Genomic DNA, 22,692 nt, shown 5'->3' on the forward strand with positions numbered 1-22,692 from the left:
GACACATATTTGAATTGATTAGGCTTATGTCTGTTTCGCTCTGGCACTTTGAACAACTTGATCAAAGCCTGTGTGAATGGAAATTACCCTTAGCTAGCAAGGTTATCCACTGTAATCTTTGTAGAAAAGCTAAATTAGAAAGTTAATTAAAAACATCTCACTTTTGTTTTGGTAAAATATATATGTGGTTTCTTAAATGTTCAGGTGCCCAGCTATGGTAGAAAACCCCAATTTAGTCCAAATCCAAAACCATTTTGGTTTTTTTTGCCTTTTTTTTGTTAGAATGTCACAGTGACATTCAATGGATTTTCTGAGGCTGCAAAACATATCTCACCACCTAAAGTCAAATCCTTCAGCATCAGTACACAATAATTACGTTTCAATAGCCCTGATGTAATTCAATTGAGTTTCTATAGTTGGGTTGCTTGAGTTGTTCTCATGGTAACAAAATGATGCCATCTCCAGGGACTGAATAGATTTTTCTGTCCAAGAACCAGTTCTTGTGTGATAGAAAAGAGAAGAACATTTCCTTGGGATTTTAAACTGTTTTGGGTGATTTAGTCACTCAATATGATATCATCATTCAGTAACTTGTCTCTCGTGTTCAGGATCACAGTGGATCAACCTGTCCCAGGAACACTGGGCATGAGGTGGGATGGGACCCTGGTGCTCAGGATGGAATGCAGGACATTGTATACACACACATTCACACATTGTTCACATCTAGGGGCACTTTAGAGTAGCCAACCCATCAGCCAACATGTTTTTGGAAGAACCCGGAGAAAATCCACAACATGGACACAGTATTCAAAATTATAGTCAATATGCTGTCTGCTTGAATGATTATTTGCAAAGCTTTCAATGACCTGGGATGACTGAATAGAATATCTTTAAGCTACAATATAGAAATAAAATTTTAGGCATTATGAAATCCCAGTCTTGATATGTTGAAGGATTTTGCATAAAATCTTTTTAACCTGTGACCATTCTCTCTCTCTCTCTCTCTCTCTCTCTCTCTCTCTCTCTCTCTCGCTCTCTCTTTCCCTCCCTCTCTCCCTCCGTAGGACCTTGTATGTATAGATGATCTGTCCAATCTGTCTAACGACTCCCTGTCTGAGTATGTAGATGACAGCTTGTCAACTGTACCTACCATATGGGACATAAGTACACCAGCACAGAATCAGGAGGTAAGACTCATTTAATTGCTCCCCCACCCACATAAAGACATCTAACAAAGCAACCGCGGGCTTCCTCTGAATTCTGATATCGTTTGTTGCACTCCTACACTTAAACCCTCTGTATATGCACTGTGTAGCTGGTGTTTGAGAGGTGCTGTGAACCCAGCCGACATGGCACATTTTCGCACGTTTTGTTTTGCCCTTGATTTACTTTCAGTCTTGTGTTTTTGTTTTTTTCCCCTTTCTTTTCAGCTGAATTCCAGACGATTTCAGGGTTTAAACAGTTTAGAAGATATCACTGCTATAATCAGCACACCACATCTGGGGAGCATTCAGGTAGCTTCTCACAGCATGATGTTAATGACTCAATGAAATCCTCCTTGTCTGTAGTAGAAATTAGTAGAATTGAGCTATGCTTGGGGTGCATATTTTGGTTTGATTTGAATTGGCCTAACCATTGTAGCGCATCGAAACTAGCAGTGTTTATAACACATTTATAGTAACTTCATAGTAATTAATTACATTTATAGTACAGTTCACTTCATTTAGAAATTAAATTGAGTTCGCTAAATTAATACCCTGAACTATTCGTATGACTGGCAGTATTAAAGTTTTGCTTTGATAGATTTTGTTTTCACTTTCGTTTTAGCTTGGTTGTTTGATTAGTGGGTGTTCCTGTATTCTTTGTCTCTGTGAGTAATTGTAACTTGTTCATGTGCATCTGCGTTATAGAGTTCGCAGTCACAGCCAGAGGAGGAGGAGGACATAGAAGAAGAGGAGACAGAAGAGCTAGGCCATGTAGACACCTACGCTGACTACAAACCTTCAAAATGTAGGCTCAGCCCTCTGATTTTCTATACCATCATGTCTGTCTGTCTGTCATTCCCCTCGCTTAACTGACATCTTTTTTTCTTTCTCTCCTTGCCTGCCCTTCCACCAGCCACTATAGGAAACTCGCATCCTGACCGTGTAGTGGAGACCAACACTCTTTCCAGCGTCCCTCCACCTGACATCAGCTACACTCTCTCCATTCCTGAGGCCATCATAGACAGCAATGTGCTCTCGGCCCTGCAGCTCGAGGCCATCATCTATGCCTGCCAAGTGCGTGCAGTGACACTTGTGTCCACACTTGTCAAGCATATTTCCTATTAAATATACACCATGTAATCATACACACACATAAATATACACTTTCAGCTGGCTATGCCTAACGTTACCAGTGGTAAAATATCATGGTATAGCAGCAGTTCTGATACATCAACAATGTCAGATTTCAGATGTTGGTTAGAAAAAGATGGTTGGATGACATAAAGGGTTTTGCATGCTTTATGACTATAGAGCTGTAGAGGTCATTTTAGTCATTTTTTGATGTTATAAAACATGGTATACAGTATGTTATTCAACTGATTATTTTAACAGTTTCAATTGACACATTCAGGGCACTTTTGCATTCAGGCTAAGCACTGTCACTTTAACACCAGAAAAATTTCCTCATGAATGACCTCTTTCTTTGCACATTAGCAACATGAGGTGATCCTACAGAACAAGCAGAGGGCAGGTTTTCTGATAGGAGATGGGGCTGGAGTGGGAAAGGGCCGCACGGTGGCCGGGATCATCCTTGAGAACTATCTAAAGGGAAGGAGGAAAGCACTTTGGTAAGCATTTGATCCACAGCTTTATGGCAGCTTTACTGTCAAGCTTGGTGTTTTCCTTATTTTATTTGATTGATCTGAATCAAATAAAAGATGCATGTAAAAGCAGGAATTATTCTAAACTGTGTAATGTGGGGTACTTCCATCCAGACTGTGATTTATAATTACTGCCCTGTTAAACTTCAATAGTTCTTCTTAGCTAGCTTTTTTCACCTAAATTAAGCACAGTTTCCATCTCTAATTTATCCTCTGCCTCTTTCAGGTTCAGCGTATCCAATGACCTCAAATATGATGCTGAACGAGATCTTCAGGACATTGGTGCTCCTAATATTCTAGTACATGCCTTGAATAAGGTGAAGGTCCATACACATTAAACAAAGTGGACATTTACTCTCTCTTTCCTATTCTGACTTTCCACACTATAACTCTGTATGAGTATATTTCCAATTAAGACTTCACTGATTTGTGTATCATTATGTCCTGTCAGATAAAGTATGGAGACACAGCTACCTCAGAAGGTGTTCTGTTTGCTACCTACTCGGCTCTGATTGGAGAGAGCCAGGCAGGAGGCCAACATCGCACTAGACTCAAGCAGATCCTGGATTGGTGTGGACCTGATTTTGATGGTGTCGTATCCTTTACTGTTTGAGTTCTCACTATACCTGATCGACGAGTGTGAAGATTTGAAAACTGGATGAGTATTACACATCTCTGGATGATTGCTATAAATTCCCTTAACTGCACCATGCTTACAGATCGTGTTTGATGAATGCCATAAAGCCAAAAATGCCACATCCACCAAAATGGGCAAAGCTGTGATACAGCTACAGAACAAGCTTCCTCTGGCCAGGGTGGTGTACGCCAGTGCCACAGGTGAGTATTCCAAATATGTCTTTACAACTACATGGAAATGTTTGGAGTCTTTATGATTCAAAGGTTGATGTTTCTTCCATTCCGCAGGTGCCTCCGAGCCAAAGAACATGATCTACATGAGTCGTCTGGGCATCTGGGGAGAAGGAACACAATTTAAGACATTTGATGACTTCCTACATGCTATAGAAAAGAGGTTTGTAGAATATACATCGCTAGTAAATAGTTACTCAGTGTGGGAAGAAGTTTTCTCATTGGCTGTTTGCACTGTTTTGGTAGAGGTGTGGGTGCCATGGAGATTGTTGCCATGGACATGAAGGTTAGTGGGATGTACATTGCACGGCAACTGAGCTTCTCGGGAGTGTCCTTCCGCATCGAAGAAATCAGCTTGGACGATGACTTCACACTCGTCTACAACAAAGCCGCCAAACTGGTAAGCACTGCACAACAGCTAAACTTCTATTTTTTTTAATAATATTTTTAGAGTAAACTGAATTTTCCAGTTTAGTGAATATCGCTCACTACAACTATATTGATCTAAATTTTGCACTACAGTTCAAAGACTTTCTCTATGCTATTGAAATGAGATTACCACATGGCCATATTCAGAACATTAAACAAGAAATTAAAAATTAATAAATAAATAAATAACAGTCCTGTTTTTTTTTTTTTGTGAGGTTCTGAAAATGTAGATTTGGACATTTATGTATAATCACATGGTTTAGAGTTCTAGAGAGTGGGAATCCTGATAATCTCATGTAATAAAAGTACAGTATAACACACAATGGCTCGTACTGTTGTACGAACATTATGCACACCAGGGTGGTGTGTGTTATTCTCCTCTTATCATAGGGATTTGCCAACAGTCACAATTCTTCTTCACCACATCAACCATGATATGTTTTTACATTTTTTAAATCTGACTTATGTGCAGCGTCCCTGTGTATGAGCTGTTACTATAGAAACAATAATGAATTAGAACAAGCACATTAATATGAACCTACCGTTGATGTTACAACCAGAACTACTCTCTGAGCTGTGCTGTTATATAAAATTAACACATACAGTACCTTCTGACCAATTTGACTTGACAATTAGCCCACACTGTGGTATAATATTATAATATTTTTAATACAACAATATTATCTATTGTCTATTTGTGCTACTATGTGAGTTTGTCAGTATATGAGGAAGCAGTGAAAATGAAACTGACCCTTTCTATCTGTGGTCCTCAGTGGGCAGAAGCCTTGGCCGTGTTCACCCAGGCAGCTGATTTCCTCGGTATGGTGTCCAGGAAGTCTCTGTGGGGTCAATTCTGGTCTTCCCACCAGCGCTTTTTCAAATACCTCTGCATTGCCTCCAAGGTTCGCTGTCTGGTCGAGCTGGCCAAGAAGGAATTGGAAGCTGGCAAGGTGAGCTCCATCACACCAATGAAGCGATCATTAGTATTTAGACTTACTGTGTTCTGCTTCAACGCAGATGAATGACACTATCAAAGTGTCATTTTAATAATTTTCTTTTTGTCCTGCAGTGCGTTGTGATTGGGCTGCAGTCCACGGGCGAAGCGCGAACCCGAGAAGTTCTTGATGAAAACGAAGGACACCTCGACAAATTTGTTTCTGCTGCGGAGTAAGTATAGCATTTCTCAATACATGTGTAGGTTTATGGCACACAGTTCCTGTCTGTGAATGAACCATCTAGATATTTTATGAGAGATTTTATCACTGATGTCTTTTAAATCACTTGATTAACGTTCCACTTGCCATTCTGAAACTACAACCTTGTCAGATTGCCAGATAAAGGCGCTTACATTTAGCTTTTCTTGACATCTGAATATCCATATAAGGGATTTTTCTTCCTGTCATGCTGCTTACTGTTCTCTGTAGCAGTAATATAAAGCATAGTATGGTAGTATCAATGTGAATGCTTAGTGTGAATTCTTAGTAACGGGTTTTGTTTCTGTGTTCTTAGGGGTGTGTTCCAGTCCTTGGTCCAAAAGCACTTCCCTTCAGAGAAACAGCGAAGAGAGAAAGGAGCAGCCAGCAAGAGGAAACGTAGGTCTTTTCTCACACCCGTGGCACTGTGTGGAACACCAGAAGTCCTTTGTATTGCTCACTTTAAGAAAATGTCAAATTTGAATGCATATCAAAAGACAGCTAAGTTTCTCCGGTCTTAGCTCATCCTCCATCATGTTTTCCTAGTTACATAAAATTATGTAGAATCAAAATTGAACTGAATATAGTCCTGAATATAGGATGGGGCATGAGTATAAATCAGTGCTATGATAGTAATGGGCAGTGGTAGCTCAGTAGATGTTGGGATACTGATTGGATGGGCATGAGTTCAAATCCCAGCACCACCACTGCTGGGTCCTTGAGCAAGCCCCTTAATCCTCAACTGCTCAGTTGTATATTTGTAAGTCGGTCTGGATAAGGGCGTCTGCCAAATTGCTGTAAATGTATATGGTCTTCATTTGTCTTCATTGTCCTATCTCGATATGTATAAATGTTGTGCTGTGCATGGTGTAGGTAAGCCCAAAGGACGGCAGTCGAAGTGCCCCAGGCAGGGTGCAGATGCCAAAAGCGTCATTAACATCAGCGATGATAGCAGCACAGAGTCTGATGGAGTGGACAGCGACTCAAATTCATCACCAGATTCACTACAGGACAATGGCGATGATGTCATTTTCATTACACAAACCAACTGTCATGCTGGTACAGTGTCTCATCATTCTGTTTTATGTCCAGAGATGCATAAATACTGCTACTTTTAGCGTCAGTCATTTAGGGATTTTTTTCAGTCAGCACAACGTAAGTGTATATTTGAAGACCTGATCAACAAGAACAGAAAAGTTTAAATTGATGTAAACCTTAATAACTAAATTCATCAGTTCACTGAAGCACTATTTATGATTGTCCTTTCCATTCTGAGTAATTAAATAACTGTTTAAGTTCTAATGTTCCTTTCTTCATCACCAGCTCGTTTGGAGGAGATGAAGCAAAGTCTCCTTATTAAAATCGCTGAACTTGGGAAAGAACTACCTCTGAACACATTGGATGAGCTCATAGATAAATTTGGAGGTCCGGAGAAGGTTTCAGAGGTAAGGCAAATGGAAAAAAGTATGTGGATTATCACATATTAGAATAGATTATTAGTAGATTATCACATAATATATTACAGCTGCTTGATAATATCACTGATCACTGTTATTTTGCTCAATATCAAGATCCTGATTATTTATAACAATTCTTTAGCCAATTTACAAGCATGTTTTATTTCACTTTATAATGAACTTCATGTTTAACTCAAAGAGTGCACCACACTATGAAACCCTACAGACTGTTAAAACATATGACTGGGGACCTTTTGTTTTGTTTGGTCATTAGAAACTGAAATAAAAAAGTAAACCAGTTAATAAACATCAGCTAAGCTCACCAGTATGTGTAATTTATTAAGAAAGCTAAAAAATCCTGAGTTAAATAAGATATGATTAGTTGTGCAGCCTTGAACATTATTACCTGAAAATTGTAACTTTTATAAAATTGAAAGCTCTCTCTCTCTCTCTCTCTCTCTGTCTCTCTCTCTCTCTCTCTGTCTCTCTCTCTCTTCTCTCTCACTCACTCACTCACTCACTCTCACTATCTTTATCTATCCATCTCTCTATCTGTGTGTATAGATGACAGGACGGAAGGGCAGAGTGGTTCGGCGGCTAGATGGGAGTGTGCACTATGAGTCTCGAGCTGAGCATGGCCACACCATTGAGCACATCAACATCAAAGAAAAGGATCGCTTCATGAATGGAGAGAAGGTTAGAATTGTGGTTTATAAAGTTGCCTCTATAATTCATTTCAAAAGCACAACCCTATCTGACTACATCATGGAAAAATTGAGTAGGGTGGATCAGATTCCAAGTATCTCTCTCTCTCTCTCTCTCTCTCTTTCTCAGCTGGTGGCTATAATCTCTGAGGCGGCCAGTTCAGGAATCTCTTTGCAGGCAGACAGGCGGGTAAAGAACCAGTGCAGGCGAGTGCACATGACCCTGGAGTTGCCCTGGAGTGCTGACCGGGCCATCCAGCAGTTTGGTGAGTAAAGACTCGATTTCCACTTACTGTGTCTTGTTTTCAGACTCTTATCACTTGTGCTAATTACCAGGTCATTTTTAACACTAAAGAAGCTAGTGCAAGCAGCACTGTTCATGATTAGTTCTGTGTAAATTATATGAACAGACAAATTTTATATGACTTATTGTTTTGTCATGGTACAGATTTTTCAACTTGCCATATTTGTTGACTAAATTGTAAGTGGTGCTTGAAAGTTTGTGAGATTTTGAAATTTCTACATTTCTGCATAAATATGACTTAATTAAAACATCATCAGATTTTACACAAGTCCTAAAAGTAGATAAAGAGATCACAATTAAACAATTGAGACAAAAATATTATACTTGGTCATTTATTTATTGAGAAAAATGAGCCAATATTACATATACGTGAGTGGCAAAAATATGTGAACCTCTGATTTGACCCCCTTGTGGAGCAATAACTGCAACTAAAAGTTTCCGGTAACTGTTGATCAGTCCTGCACATCAGATTGGAGGAATTTTAGCCTGTTCCTCAGTACAGAACAGCTTCAACTCTGGGATGTTGGTGGGTTTCCTCACATGAACTGCTTGCTTCAGGTCCTTCCACAACATTTCTATTGGCTTAAGGTCAGGACTTTGAATTTGCCATTCCAAAACATTAACCTTATTCTCCTTTAACCATTCTTTGGTATAACAACTTGTGTTCTTAGGGTCTTTGTCTTGCTGTATGACATTTTCCTTTCGAATTCGCTAGTAAAATTCAGAATTCATTGTTCCATCAGTGATGGCAAGCCGTCCTGGCCCAGATGCAGCAAAACAGGCAGAAACTATTATACTACCACCACCATGTTTCACAGATGGGATAAGGTTATTATGCTGGAATGCAGTGTTTTCCCTTCTCCAAACATTTAAACCAAAAGTTCTGTTTTGATCTCATCAAGTCACAAAACATTTTTCCAATAGCTTTCTGGCTTGTCCAGGTGATCTTTAGGAAACTGCAGAGGGACGCCAATGTTCTTTTTAGAGAGCAGTGGTTTCCTCCTTGCAACCCTGCCCTTGTTGTTCAGTGTTCTCCTGATGGTGGACTCGTGAACATTAGCATTAGCCAATGTGAGAGAGGTCTTTAGTTGCTTAGAAGTTACCCTGGGTTCCTTTCTGAGTTCATGGACTATTACACAACTTGCTCTTGGGGTGATCTTTGTTGGTCAACCACTCCTGGGGAGGAAAACAATGGTCTTGAATTTCCTCCATTTGTACACAATCTCTCTGACTGTGCATTGGTGAAGTCCAAACTCTTTAGACTGTTTTTACATTTACATTTACATTTACGGCATTTCACAGACACCCTTATCCAGAGTTACTTCCAGAAGTGATTTAAAGTCTCTATCAATAAATACATCCCAATATTAGCTCACTAGGTCAGGGACTAAGAATACCATCAGTCTAAAAACTCTGTTTGGAGGTAATATAGTAAGAAAAACGCACAGACAACAAAACACATCATCAACAGCATCACAATTCTTTTTCTGAGGTCCTCATGAATTTCCTTTGTTCCTACTATGATACACTCCCACAAGCATGTTGTGAAGATCAGACTTTGATAGATCCCTGTTCTTTAAATATAATGCACTCACTCACACCTGATTGTCATCCCATTGATTGAAATCATCTGACTCTAATTTCAACTTAATGGGTCTAATTTCATTCAAATTAACTGCTAATCCTTCACATACTTTTGCCTCTCACAGATATTAAATATTTTTCATGTTCCTTAATAAATAAATGACCAAGTATAATATTTTTGTCTCATTTGTTTAATGAGGTTTTATCTACTTTTAGGAGTTGTGGGAGAATCTGATGATGTTTTAGGTCATATTCATGCAGAAAAATAGAGTATTCAAAAGGGTTCACAAAATTTCAAGCACCACTCTATCTTTTTGGCACCAATTTCGCTTTGGCTGATATGCGCTTTTTAACTAAACATCCATCCACACAAATAAACAACTGTTACTCCAAGCACTTACTCCATATTGTTATGCACTACAATGATGAAGCATTCACTTTTACTTTTGTCCCTGTGATCGTTCCAGTTTCTGTACAGTTGCTGCAACGTGAACTAGTTTTGTTGACTTCTGTTTGGTCCAGTTCTTGTTTTTGCATAAGCAATGGAAAACTGCTCTCTCTCTCTCTCTCTCTCTCTCTCTCTCTCTCTCTCTATCTATGTATCTATCTATCTCTCTCTCTCTCTCTCTCTCTCTCTCTCTCTCTATATATATATATATATATATATATATATATATATATATACACACATATATACATATGTATATATCCTGCTTTTCTTCAAATGAGTTTGTTGATCTCACCTTTGACATTTTCAGTAATGACTTGATAATAATAACTCCACCAGTGCTGACCTTTGTATTTAGTGTTCAGAGTCAGCTTCCCGTAAAGGAGGACATTGTAACCACAGACCCATAAACAGTCAACTGTAGTTTTTTTTTCATCACTCTCACACAGGTCGCACTCACCGCTCCAACCAAGTCACAGCACCAGAGTATATCTTCCTTATCTCTGAACTGGCCGGCGAAAGACGCTTCGCTTCTATTGTGGCTAAGAGGCTGGAGAGCCTGGTATGTCACAAACACACTCATATGCACCGTCTAGCCGCTGACACACTGATTTATTGTGGCTCACCTCTGTCAATGTGCATCTTATAATGCCATTACAGTCAATATCATATCGGGATCTTAGACTGTGGCAAAGTTCTCAAGCTTACACCACAGTTGCTTTATGCTTTTACGGCTGATTTATATTTGTCAGACATAAGAGGTTTTGACGTTTATGTCCTAATAAAAAACAATCATGTGGACACTGGTAGCTGAACCTCTGCGCCGCATAGCTTAATGTCTGATTGCTTTAATTTTTCACATCACAATACAAAAAAATGTATACAGTTTTACTGCCATGGTTTATGTCCACTTGTCCCCTAAAAGAGAGCATCACTGCACATCAGTAGAAAAACATTCAGATTGATCACATTTATCCTAATATGGTGTTTGCTGTAATATATTCTATCGTATCGTAATATACAATATTCCCCTTGCATACTGAATTGCTGTATGTACTCGGGCATTGAGGTCATCTCTGTTGTCTATCTCCCCACGTAGAGGAAATGATCTTGTTTCTCACTTCAAAGGGGTCTACCACTTGCAATTAGGTCATATTAGTCATTTTGGAAGTCAAAACTGATATAGGACGCAATGCTCAGGATTTGAGACATCCTACTCACTTTCAGTCTAACTAAAGGCGAAGCTGATAGAGTGTTACCTAGTACAGTTTTAAGCTAAGCCAATCCATATACCCTACATTTTTTTCACAGCTAATATTTGCTGATTGGTGTTTCCACCTGATGTTTGACGCTGCTCAGGCTTTTAAGTAGATTATTAAACTCTTTGTGGCAGCAGTAATTTAGAACACACCTCCAGTGGACTGCAGCTGACGTGGTGAAATATTATAATATATTTTAATTAGGCAAGAGCTTAGCACTTGAGCACGGAGCTAAATTTGACCACACATTCAGAGTGTTTTTAACTATAGAAGTAGTTTTTAACTGTAGAATGTCTGTATCCTCTCACAGGGAGCTCTGACGCACGGTGACCGAAGAGCAACAGAGTCTAGAGATTTGAGCAAGTACAACTTTGAAAATAAAGTGAGTCAACATCTTATCTGCAACATATATGCAGATGTTCATCTAAACAAGTTCTAGACAACGAGTGTGTTTGTTTTCCTTTCCAGTATGGTAACAGGGCTTTAGAGAAGATCACCAAAGCCATTCTGGGTCACATTGAGAGTAAAGTGGCCCCTCCCAAGGGCTATCCAGGTGGTGATGCCATGTTCTTCAGAGGTAAAACTAGTTTGTGTGTGTCTGTGTGTAGTAGTTGAGGAGAAGTGTAGGCTTAATGTCGTTTGGAATTATAGTCAGTGTTAATGCATGTTATGTGATGAATTGCAAATGTGGATGTCTGTGTGATATTTATATATTTCAAACCTGTAATTATTCTCTGTATATTTTAATAAGGTAATTTATGTGACCCTTTGAAGATATTGATTTGCACATTTCCACATTTTTTTTACTGGTAGACATGAAGCAAGGCATGATGGATGTTGGCATTTTCTGCAAGGAGGCTCGCCTTGGCATCAACCCTGAGAAAGGTGAGGTCTCCACTCTTTATATTCGATACACATACACATATATACAAATACAGATGACCTCATACTCGGTTCTTCAACTCTGTTTGCGACAGACTGCACCATTACTAAGTTCCTCAATCGTATTTTGGGTCTGGAGGTGCACAAGCAGAACTCTCTCTTTCAGTACTTCAGTGACAATTTTGAGTACCTGATTGAAAAGGACAAGAAGGAAGGCAAATATGATATGGGGATTTTGGGTACGCATTCCTGTAACTTTCTATTTAATGCTGTTCCCTTACAATACAACCTACAATACAAAGAGCGGTTGTATTGTAATGCCATGTGTCCTGTACTGTTCACTTACAGATCTGGCTCCTGGTAATGATGAAATCTCCAACGAGACTCAAGAGAAGTTTCTGACTCCAGGCAACCCACAGGAAGGCCAAGTCATTCTCTATAAGGTCAGTTTGGATTAAACACGTAATTCATTGTGCTCCTACTGTTTGTATCAGTTATGCAGAATGATAGACGCTGAAATACACAATCTTTTCCTGTGAATAGAACCAGAGCCACTAATGGGCAGTGAATTTTTCACATACACAGTGTTAAGCAGTCATTTTGTTTGTACTTGGCTTCATGAGAAAGCAAGTAAAGTATTTTAAGGAATAAAGACCTTTTCTGCATTTATAATTACTTGGATTCCTTTCCATTTTCTCAGATGCAGAAAACACCCTCAAAAATCTCTAATAAGCTACATGAAAATTCACAAGCTTACCACTGCTCTATTATAATTTGGATAATTATTACAAATTCCATGAAAAACCTACATTTTATATGTTGGTTTCTTCATTATTTAAGTTGCTTCAACAGCAACAAATAACACTGATCACTTGATAAATGTGTAAGTAAAGAGTTCCTCACTGGTTCTTTGTAGTAGCAAACCATATCACCCATGGGTATCACCCATTTAGGACCATTTTTATTTCTGTTATTTAGAGCCATTTTTTTTTAAAGAACCATGCAAGTTTAATGATGCATAGCAGTAAGAGGACAGTGATTTTATTTTTATTAATATTAATTATATTATGATTTTTTTATGATCTTTTTTAAATAGCTGTGAAACAGCTGCTCTGAATGATATGTGCACACAAATGTGAACTTTTCAGATAACATCTGCATTTCACAGCATGTACAGTATGTGCACCAATAGTTAACAGAGAATGGGTCGCATTTGCTGTTTCAACACCAAGAACAAATGTGACATTGTTTCACAAGCTGCAAAATTTATAGAAAAGGCTTAGTTGGAATATGATTTCCATTTCCTTCTTCCTCTACTTACAGACAGTTTAAATTAACAGCAAGTGCAGCACAGACCAGTTTTATCAACCGTCGCTTAGAGTTACACCCAAAGCTCCTTTCCTTTTGTGGTTTAGTCTCAGAATAAGGCAGCTTTGTAAAGAGTTGGCCCAATGCTGTCTGTCAGTCTCCTCTAATTATCCCACCTCTGATGTGGACGCTTTGTTGTGCCTTGCAGATCACTGTGGACAGAGGTATGCCCTGGGAAGAGGCTCTCAAAAAGGCTCACACACTCAGCAACCCAGACGAAGGCTTCTACATCTCCCACAAGGTGTGTCTTTGAAGCAGAAACCAAAGGCCATCTCACATTCCCACATCTCCATTCAGCTTCCATTATGATCAGTCCTATGAAAATAAGAAAGAGAGGGATAACCGGGGTGAACCTGAGTTCATTATTAGAGCATTCTGAACAAACGCATGGACAGGAAACATAAATAAATCACATGTCAGTGCTTAGGAGTCACTTTACTGCAAAGACATGGTAGCAGACTGTGAGCCTTGGTGTCTGTCTCTCCTGCAGCTGAGAGGGAGTCACCCATGTGTGCTGCTGGCCGAGCAGGGCAGAGGCCACAACCTGACTGTCTACAAACCCAATGTGGGCAAACAAAAGCAACCGGAGAATCTGGAGAAAATCCAAAAGAAGTACCACAAGGTCTGTTTTGTTTTTCTATCCCTGATTATTTTTACTGTGATCTAATCCTTTCTGTTTGAATGAGTCTTATGTTCATATTTTTTTAAGAGACTGCATGTGCACGGATCTGGAAAGATTACATCATGTTTTACCTACTATAAAATCATCAGTAAATGTAATATATATTGTATCCTGTGGGGGAAAAGGGGTTTTGTGTTTATTATTCAGTATAGAGAAACTCCCGGAAATCAAGTATTGGCTGAGTTTAAAATGCAGAACAATAAAATATAGACATTCAAAAGGATTTGTTAGAGTAGCGATGCTTCTGGAGGTTTTAGTTAAGTTCCTAGCACAGGTAAAGCCTACATACATATTATGGTGATGTGCACTACTAATGATCCAACTGATGAACCACAACCCCTAAGAAGTGTTTATATTAAAGGACAAAACAATTAACATGAGGTGTGTGTAGTACGCATTCAGTTTTTTAGAAGACTGTGTGAGTCGATCATAATTACTACAGACGTCCTCCAGCAACATTACTTAACTATTTCCAGAAGTCTTATCCCGTCTGAATAATACTAGTATCGTGGCAGTGATAATTTGGGCCGGATGTCCATGTATTCTTAAAGTCACTGAGTGTCTTAGTCAGTCTTGAGACCAAGCATCATAACACCAGTTTATGGTGGCAATCTATGAATCTTCACTTTGACTGTTATACTAAGAGGTCTCATGTGACATTGCTTTATATAACAAATGGTGAGTGATGTTTTCAACAATCGAACTGCAGGTGACTCCAGGGGATGCGAAGGAAAGCTGGGAGAATCAGTTCACGTTCTCCTTAAGGAAATGTAGCCATGCCAACTGGTGAGTGTGAATCTCATCATTTCCCCTACCATAATAATTCTAATCATAACTACTATTTCTTCCCTGCTTGCACTTATGTCAGAACACATATCAAAGCATGCTAAAGTCATTGCGTTTTACTAAAGCGTGCAGAAGAACAAGACTGTTGTCTTTTTAAGTGATTGATATTAATGAATCAAGCATAGAAATGTTTTCCAAACAGGCTGTTTATTCGATGTGTGTTTGTGTGCACGCTCTGTGAAGGAACGGGAGGTGCAAAAAGGTCGATGAGGGCCAGGAGTGTTTGCAGGGTATGCGCTTGCGGCAGTACCATGTCCTTTGCGGTGCTCTTCTGTGTGTGTGGAAGCGTGTAGCTGACGTGGTGGCAGACATTACCAGCTCCAGCATCCTGCAAATCGTACGCCTCAAAACCAGGGAGCACAAACAAGTGGGTGAGTGTCCACTAGACTACTGGAGCTGGATAATCCACACCTAACGGTTAAGTGGGTAGGAGGAATGTTTTGGGGTTTTTTTTATGTTTTTATTAGTTCGCGTATCAGTCAGAGTGACACTAGCTCATGGGTAGGAATTTGCAATGATTCAAAGTGATGAATATAGGGCAAAATATCATTTTAAAAATCCACAGTTGGTTTTAGGGTTCTGTTATTGTTTGTTAAAGCCCTATGACACTTTTTGGAACCACTTTATTTTTATGCTCTGCTCAGAGAGGTGCTTTGAAATGTCTTCAGTTCCCAAATGAATTCCACAAACTCAGTTAAAGTTTAATGGTGTCGTGTTTACTCTGTATCAGCTAAAGGCCGTCAGCCAGGACACTTGGTGAAGCTCTCCCCACATTTCAGCAGATGTTAATTAAATACATATTCAGAAATGAAACTCTGTAAAGCTCTGTAATGAGGAAAAAAAAGAACATCCAAACCAATTGGACAAGGAGGTGTGCATAGTCGCCTGTTAGTCATTTTGTCTCTCCATTCAGAAAGCTTTTCCTTGTGCACTAGAATTCAGGCACTTAAGCATAGACAGTGCGTGCATGTGTTTGGAGGTATAGCTTTAGAGGGGACAGTGATCTCAAATTAATTGAAGTTGCTGTACTTTGGTGAACATGTCATTTTATATTCGCTTCTTAAAAAATGACTTGATTTGAATTTTGCTCATGCTTTCTTTCGTGTCCTCTTCTGCTCTGCTCAGGTATAAAGATCCCAGAGAACTGTGTGGCTCAAGTGCGAGATGAGCTGGACCGTATGGATAAGGATGTGAAAAAGAGGCGCCAGGAGAAAGAGCTGAAGGCTCAGAACCAGTGGCTGGATGAACAGAGGATGTTAGAAGAACGTCGGAGGGATATTTCTTTCACCCCTTACCATAGCTCCTTATTCAGTTACCCTGATGGTGTCCTGGACCTGACAATGCCCGGCCTTTCTCACCTTTCCACACACAGCACGGGAACAGACGTCCTCTCTGGGCCTGTCACCGATTTCAGCATGGTTTTCCCACCGGAGCACCAGCAGCAACAAAGTCAACCAGAATCTGCGCATCAGGAATTGTTAAACTTTCTCAACTCGCTGCCAGAACAACCACAGTGCCACCCTGCGCTTCCCTCTTCTTCATCGGACTCTTTACACGCTGCCATACCTGCCCCAACGAGCCTCTTCCCCACCTCCACCATCCATCCTTCCTCCTCCTCATCATCCCTTTTCTCTCCTTCACTCACTTCATCGTCTTCTTCTTCTTCACTGCCACTCTTTTCCTCCCTGTCGCCGTCGGACCAGCACCCATTTGCTAACTGCAGCGACGACACCGCCATCGATGCCAAAGAGGTGCTGAGCAGTATGCTGAGGAGCGGCTCAGACCAGTCTGTCATTCACTTCAGAATACCCGAGTCAGAGCATCTGTCCTAAACACAGCCTAGTGTGTGAAACAGGCCTGTTGGGTTTTGGTCGCACAGAGACACACCAAGCTGACATAGTCAGATTAGCACCAACTAAAAGGAGCAGATTGGCTGATCCTGTTAGCTCATGTCCTCTTCAGGTAGTTGAACTTGAACGACAAGTGTGCACATTCTGTCCCTGTGTGAAAGGTGAAACTCTTCATACCAGGGCTAGTCTGTGTGCTTAATAAAAAAGAAAGAAAAGTAGAAGACACAGTATTGTATGTCCCAACTCTTATATTACTGTATTAGATGCCACGTCAAAACAGTATACCATCTACCACCTTATATCACAGAGGTGCCAATCTCTAGTTTAGCCGTAGCATTTATGATTTTTGACACTACGGGAGCTACTAGATAAAGCAGAAATAAATTTCACCTGTCAGAAAAGGAAATTCACTTAAGTTCATTTGGTAAAGTTTATCGAGGTGAATTTTTTTTTTTAGCTGGAATTCACGAGACTCTCTCTTGTGACCAGTAGAGTTCTGCAGGGATGACATATCTTTGTAGGCCAAAATACAATCGGCAGAAGTAAAAAGCAAAAGTTAGGCAATAAACCTACACCATGGTCGCATGACTTCAGCGTCACCACCGCTAAGCTTCTGACAACTTTTTCGATCTTTATTTTAAAAAATACTACAATTGGAAAATACTATAAATTGATAAATCTACAAGTTGGAAAGTTTGAGCTGGAATAGTTTGCAAGAGCGAGAGAGTATAAACACAATGACACTGTAGTAGCTGAGTTTTTCCTGTTCGGCGTGATGACGCTGTAGTCCCATTTAGCCACTTGTTAGCAACCGTCTTTTTCAAGACACGTAAAAGCGTTAAAAAAATAACAAGTGAGGTATTACTGATGTATTTTATGTCGTAGAATAAAACGTGAAAATATCTTGAGCTTGTGTTAACCACAGACCTTATTTCAGGCATTCAACCTAAAACCCATTCAGAACCCCACTGACTTCAGGACGATGGAACAGATAGTGCTAAAATGCGAACTCATTTCCAGGTTTTAGGACTCATACCTGCTCCACTCTCTAGGCAAATTCATATGAGTTGGACTGCTTTTTGTAGCAGTCACACTGAGTGTCTGACTTGCTGTTTTCTTACTGGGAAAAAAATTTGAATAAACAAAAAACTAGCTGTCTCATCCACTAGAATACACTAGGGGTTTTTATGGTAATTTTTTACTCTCTGCCTTCTAGGATTGTCTTGTTGGCACCTCTGATATCACTTGTAGTGGTATACAGTTTTGACCTCTCGTCACTGTGAATCTGTTTAATCTCTCCTATCGGCCATTTTGTTGCAAGAAAATTTGCAAAAAGTTGCCAGATGAGCAGGACATGAGGTACTCTAAGTGTGTGTGATCATACTCAAAGTGAATGTTAGCTTACTTTGCCTACTTGTAGTTTCCTTTCTCCTGATGAACAGCCAATCAGAGAACTCTATTCCTCTGGCATCTAATATCAGTTCAGCACAATCAGGACTGACTGGAATGTCGCAAACATTCTACAGATGGTGGTGCTAGTTGGGCTCCGTCTTTCAACAGTTGGCTTGGTGTGTCACTAAATCTGTTTAGTGTGTGTTACAGACCTGCACTGGACTCGTTCACACGCTAAACAGCTCCACACTACAAAAACTGGCATCTTAATAAGTGAAAATATCTTGAATATAGTCAGATTTGTCTAGTATTTCCTATTATAAGATTACAATTAAACAAATCTAAGATTAATAAACCTATTTCTAGGCATATTTTACTAATTTGCTTGTACACTTGTCAGATCATTTTGTTTCTTTCTAGAAATAAATGCTCATATATTGTAGATTCATTACACATAAAGTGAAATATTTAAAGCCTTTTTTTGTTTTAATCATGATGATTACAGCTTACAGCTCACGAAAATCAAAAATCTAGTATCTAAAAATATTAGAATAAAGAATTTATAATACAGAAATATCAACCTTCTGAAAAGTAATCTATGCACTCAGTACTTGGTCGGAGCTCTTTTTGCACGAATTACTTCATGAATGCGGCGTGGCATGGAGGCGATCAGCCTGTGGCACTGCTGAGGTGTTATGGAAGCCCAGGTTGCAATGTGACACGGCGACATTTCTGTATCATAAATTCCTTACTCTAATATTTTGAGATACTGGATTTTTGATTTGCATGAGCTGTAAGCCGTAATCATCAAGATTAAAACAAAAAAAGGCTTGAAATAATTCACTTTATTTGTAATGAATCTAGAATATATGAACGTTCCACTTTTTTAATTAAATTATGGGACTTTTCCATAATATTAAACATTTTTGAGATGTACCTTTATGTCAAGCTTGCCTATATCAAGCTTGAAATTAATAAAATGTCTAGAACTAGGTTTTAGTAATCTTATATTTGGTTTGTTGTAATCTTGTAAAAGGAAATAAGAGATAAATGTGACTATATTCAAGATATTTTCATTTTCTAAGATGACTTTTTTTGCAGTGCAGTGTTTATTAGAGGGAGCCCACCAACCTGATATCTGCCCACATTTACTCAGATTAGATGTTTAAATGTTTTCTTTGTTTGTATAAACAGAAAAAGAAAAAAAAAAACAACTATTAGGGCTTAAAAATCCAACACTGGCATGAAAGTGTTGAAACAAGTCTAATATTGACAGTTATTTGAGTCACACTGCTCTCTACTGGCACATCTCTGTCACATGTCATCTCTTTGGCTGAAACGTCTGTCAAGCTGAAACCAAAACTGGAAGAGTACAAACAGAAGAGAACCGCACCCAAACCTGCTCTATATGTTCTATAGCTTTCTGTCACACTCAGCTCCTACGATTGCCGAGAGCAAGATAACAGACTACTGTTTAACACAGTGCCTTTTGAACATGTTAGGGAAATGTAGTCTTGTAAACAGACATCTGTACAGTATATATTTGTATACAATGCGTTTATTTATTGTTTTTATTTATCTGACCTCATTACTGGACTGGTGAGCGAGTAGGACAAACCCCACTGGTCCACCTGAATGTCCTCAAACATGCTTCTGTCTTCTTTACACACCAGAGTAATTACTCCATTTGTGCTTCTGCTATTAATGAGTTGACGCAGTAGTGATTCAGGGCAGATACCAACGTTTTCAGTTTCAGCTTTTAATCTTAAAAATGTGATTCCTGTTCTTAATTGTTTGCTCTCAGGTAACGCAAAGAATCTGTTCAATCCCACCCAGTATGACGCCTACAGATGGATATATATATGTATATATATATATATATATATATATATATATATATATACACACACACACACACACACACACACATATATATATATACCCATCAGGGCAGTTACGATGCACTCAGTGTGTGCATATTTTGGGCTTCACAGAACAAAAGCAAAGTAAAAAATGCTTCAGAGATTGCGACCAACAAAACTGACCAACAAGACTTGACCAAAAAGCCGAACAGGGATGCAGTACAGAGATGTAGAAATATTATATAATCTGGGTGATGGGATCTCTTGCAATATCTTTCTTTTTATTTATAGTAAATTATCTTTTTTTTTTCTTAACGGGAGCTTCTGTTCATTCTATATGCGTAGACAACTTATACAACAAAAGGAAGAAAATGAAACATAATGGAGATGAGGAATTATTTAAAACCCAAACAAGACAAAGTAGAGGCGGGTGATTTGGCAAAAATATCACAATTCTGGATACATAATACACTATCATTAGGTTTGCTAGCACAAAACAGTTATTCTCACAGCTCCAGGGTTTGAGCCAGAGATCGGCTGCCCTGTGTGGAGTTTCTGCACATGTTCTTACTGTGTTGTGTGGGTTTCCTCTGGGTTCTCCAGTTTCCCCCCACCTCTCAGAAACATGAAGTTTGTCTGAATGTGTGTGTGTGTGTGTGTGTGTGTGTGTGTGTGTGTCTGTGTGTGTGTGTGTGTGTGTGTGTGTGTGTGTGTGAGGTGCCATGTGATAGGCTCTGTGACCCTGACCTGGATAAAGCACTAACTGAATATGAATCATTATATGCAATACAAAAATGTATTGTTTAACACAATAAGGAGGGAAAATAAAAATAATACACTCAGCTATTTGTTTCTAAGAGAAGCAAAACCTGCGATCACAAAACCTGCGATCTCTCAACAAAAAAGTGTATTGTGGCCTAATTTATCACAATATTGATATTGTACTCATATTGCCCAGCCTTAAGTAAGTCATTTGCACCATACTATTGCACTGTTCTGTATTTCCGCACCAGATTAATATATTGTCAATAACATACTTTTTCTTGTTTTTTTGACCCAAGTTCAAACTTGAAGCCCTAATCAGAAATCAGGGACACAGCATTAGCATAGTCACAGGACTAGTTCTGACAAACCTGTGTATTGTGATGTTACAGTATCACACTGTTGTGATTAATTAAATGTGCTGTGTGGGTGTGGGAGCGTGGGTGTGGGAGGGGGTGGGTGTGGATGGGTCCTTCAATAATTCCTGACTGAGGCGTTTCAATATTGTAGTAAATTACATTATAGAGCATCTGACCAAATACTTTATCTCAGGAAGAAATTTTAGTGGTGTTGCTTCACGTTTTTTGTATTTATTTATTTTTTTTTAATCCTGATTGAAACTAATACATGCCCAGCGTGCAGGTTTTATCAGTATATTACACTCGGCCACTCTCTCAGGCTTTGCGTGCAAAAAGAGACACATTTTCATGAAGCAAATTTTGTTTATCTGCTCATGAAAAGTTTCTTATTAATTAGTCTCTCTGCCAAACTAGCTAAAGACTCAGATTAGATATTATTTATTAAAAACACATCATTTCTGCAGATAAATGATGTTCAGATCCATGTTGTGTATTTGCTTCTAAACGTTTTTTTCACATGCAGGAGACAGTATTGTTTTCTTTATCAGACACATGTGAAACTTTCCCAGGCACATGCCAGTCTTCATGCATATTCGTGAATATACTAGAACAAAATGGAGTTATGGTTCCAGCCCTGTGGTCCTTTATTTGGTCTTTGTTTTCCAGCAAATGAAGAACATTAAAACCCCAATCAGATTGATTTTACAGCCGAATAAATATCCTTGAATCTTCCATCTCATGTTGTTTAAGACAAATTCAATATGGCACCTTTAAAATGTGCTGAACTCAAAGGAATGTACATGTCGTACACTAATAAGAATGGTGTTATTATTATTATTATTATTATTATTATTATTATTATTATTATTATTAGCATTAGCATTAGCATTAGTATTATTATTATTCTAAAAGAATATCTATGAAACTGCTGTCTCAGTCACTGATTTCTGATTGGGGCTTTAACATGAGATGACGTGAGTTCTGAATATGTTATACACACCCTCATGATGTTGCACTCTACATTAACCTCCATGACTAGATAAACTGTTAGTCATTTATTCTGTGTAAAATTGCACTAAAATAAAAATGTAAAAGTTTTGGTATGATGGAGACCTTTTTTTTGTTCTATCCCTTTAAACCATGTATTATAAAACAGCATAATCTGTAATATCACTTTTAAGTAATTTATTGTTAACGCAAAGAGATAAAACTGTGCTACTGAAATGATGTATCTGGGGTTTGTCCTTTTTAGTCTGCCGTTTGCTTTGCATTGTGTATTTATATCTGATGTTGAGATGTACATAGTGCAAAACGATTTGTGCCTTTCAGCTATTTCTTAACAAAAATTTTCTATGTATAAAAAAAATTAACATACAGCAGTGCAATGTTTATTATTAACAAAGCAATGAATAAAATGATTCATTTGCTGTAATGTTGTATTTTGATGCTCGCCTTAGATTCTGTTTCAGAAATAAAAGCCATCAAGAACCAGTCAGTGAAATGAGGCTCCTAATATAGATATAAAGACTTTCAGCTTTGTGTTTATTCATCTCACAAAAAGACATTAAAATTAGAAAT

At 38.7% G+C, this 22,692-nt stretch overlaps 1 protein-coding gene across 5 annotated transcripts in view; it reads left to right on the plus strand.

Annotated features, from left to right (window-relative positions):
• The window catches only part of si:ch73-63e15.2 (protein strawberry notch homolog 2), a 68,723-nt gene extending 47,838 nt beyond the window's left edge, over positions 1-20,885 (plus strand). For all 5 annotated transcript variants that reach the window (XM_053634864.1, XM_053634865.1, XM_053634867.1 and 2 more), the window contains 28 exons: positions 1,065-1,187; positions 1,431-1,514; positions 1,911-2,010; positions 2,119-2,279; positions 2,700-2,833; positions 3,093-3,183; positions 3,318-3,461; positions 3,586-3,703; positions 3,791-3,896; positions 3,980-4,133; positions 4,936-5,112; positions 5,232-5,329; positions 5,672-5,754; positions 6,229-6,414; positions 6,679-6,800; positions 7,377-7,508; positions 7,647-7,782; positions 10,302-10,414; positions 11,422-11,493; positions 11,580-11,688; positions 11,925-11,996; positions 12,089-12,232; positions 12,342-12,436; positions 13,510-13,602; positions 13,852-13,983; positions 14,753-14,829; positions 15,073-15,260; positions 16,015-20,885. In XM_053634864.1, the coding sequence (XP_053490839.1) occupies positions 1,065-1,187; positions 1,431-1,514; positions 1,911-2,010; positions 2,119-2,279; positions 2,700-2,833; positions 3,093-3,183; positions 3,318-3,461; positions 3,586-3,703; positions 3,791-3,896; positions 3,980-4,133; positions 4,936-5,112; positions 5,232-5,329; positions 5,672-5,754; positions 6,229-6,414; positions 6,679-6,800; positions 7,377-7,508; positions 7,647-7,782; positions 10,302-10,414; positions 11,422-11,493; positions 11,580-11,688; positions 11,925-11,996; positions 12,089-12,232; positions 12,342-12,436; positions 13,510-13,602; positions 13,852-13,983; positions 14,753-14,829; positions 15,073-15,260; positions 16,015-16,721 (3,951 nt within the window). In that variant the 3' untranslated portion in view covers positions 16,722-20,885. The remainder of the gene's footprint in view (positions 1-1,064; positions 1,188-1,430; positions 1,515-1,910; positions 2,011-2,118; positions 2,280-2,699; positions 2,834-3,092; positions 3,184-3,317; positions 3,462-3,585; positions 3,704-3,790; positions 3,897-3,979; positions 4,134-4,935; positions 5,113-5,231; positions 5,330-5,671; positions 5,755-6,228; positions 6,415-6,678; positions 6,801-7,376; positions 7,509-7,646; positions 7,783-10,301; positions 10,415-11,421; positions 11,494-11,579; positions 11,689-11,924; positions 11,997-12,088; positions 12,233-12,341; positions 12,437-13,509; positions 13,603-13,851; positions 13,984-14,752; positions 14,830-15,072; positions 15,261-16,014) is intronic.
• The last annotated feature ends 1,807 nt before the right edge of the window (positions 20,886-22,692 follow it).

This window comes from Ictalurus furcatus, chromosome 10 (assembly GCF_023375685.1).
Source record: "Ictalurus furcatus strain D&B chromosome 10, Billie_1.0, whole genome shotgun sequence".
Lineage (NCBI taxonomy): Eukaryota > Metazoa > Chordata > Actinopteri > Siluriformes > Ictaluridae > Ictalurus > Ictalurus furcatus.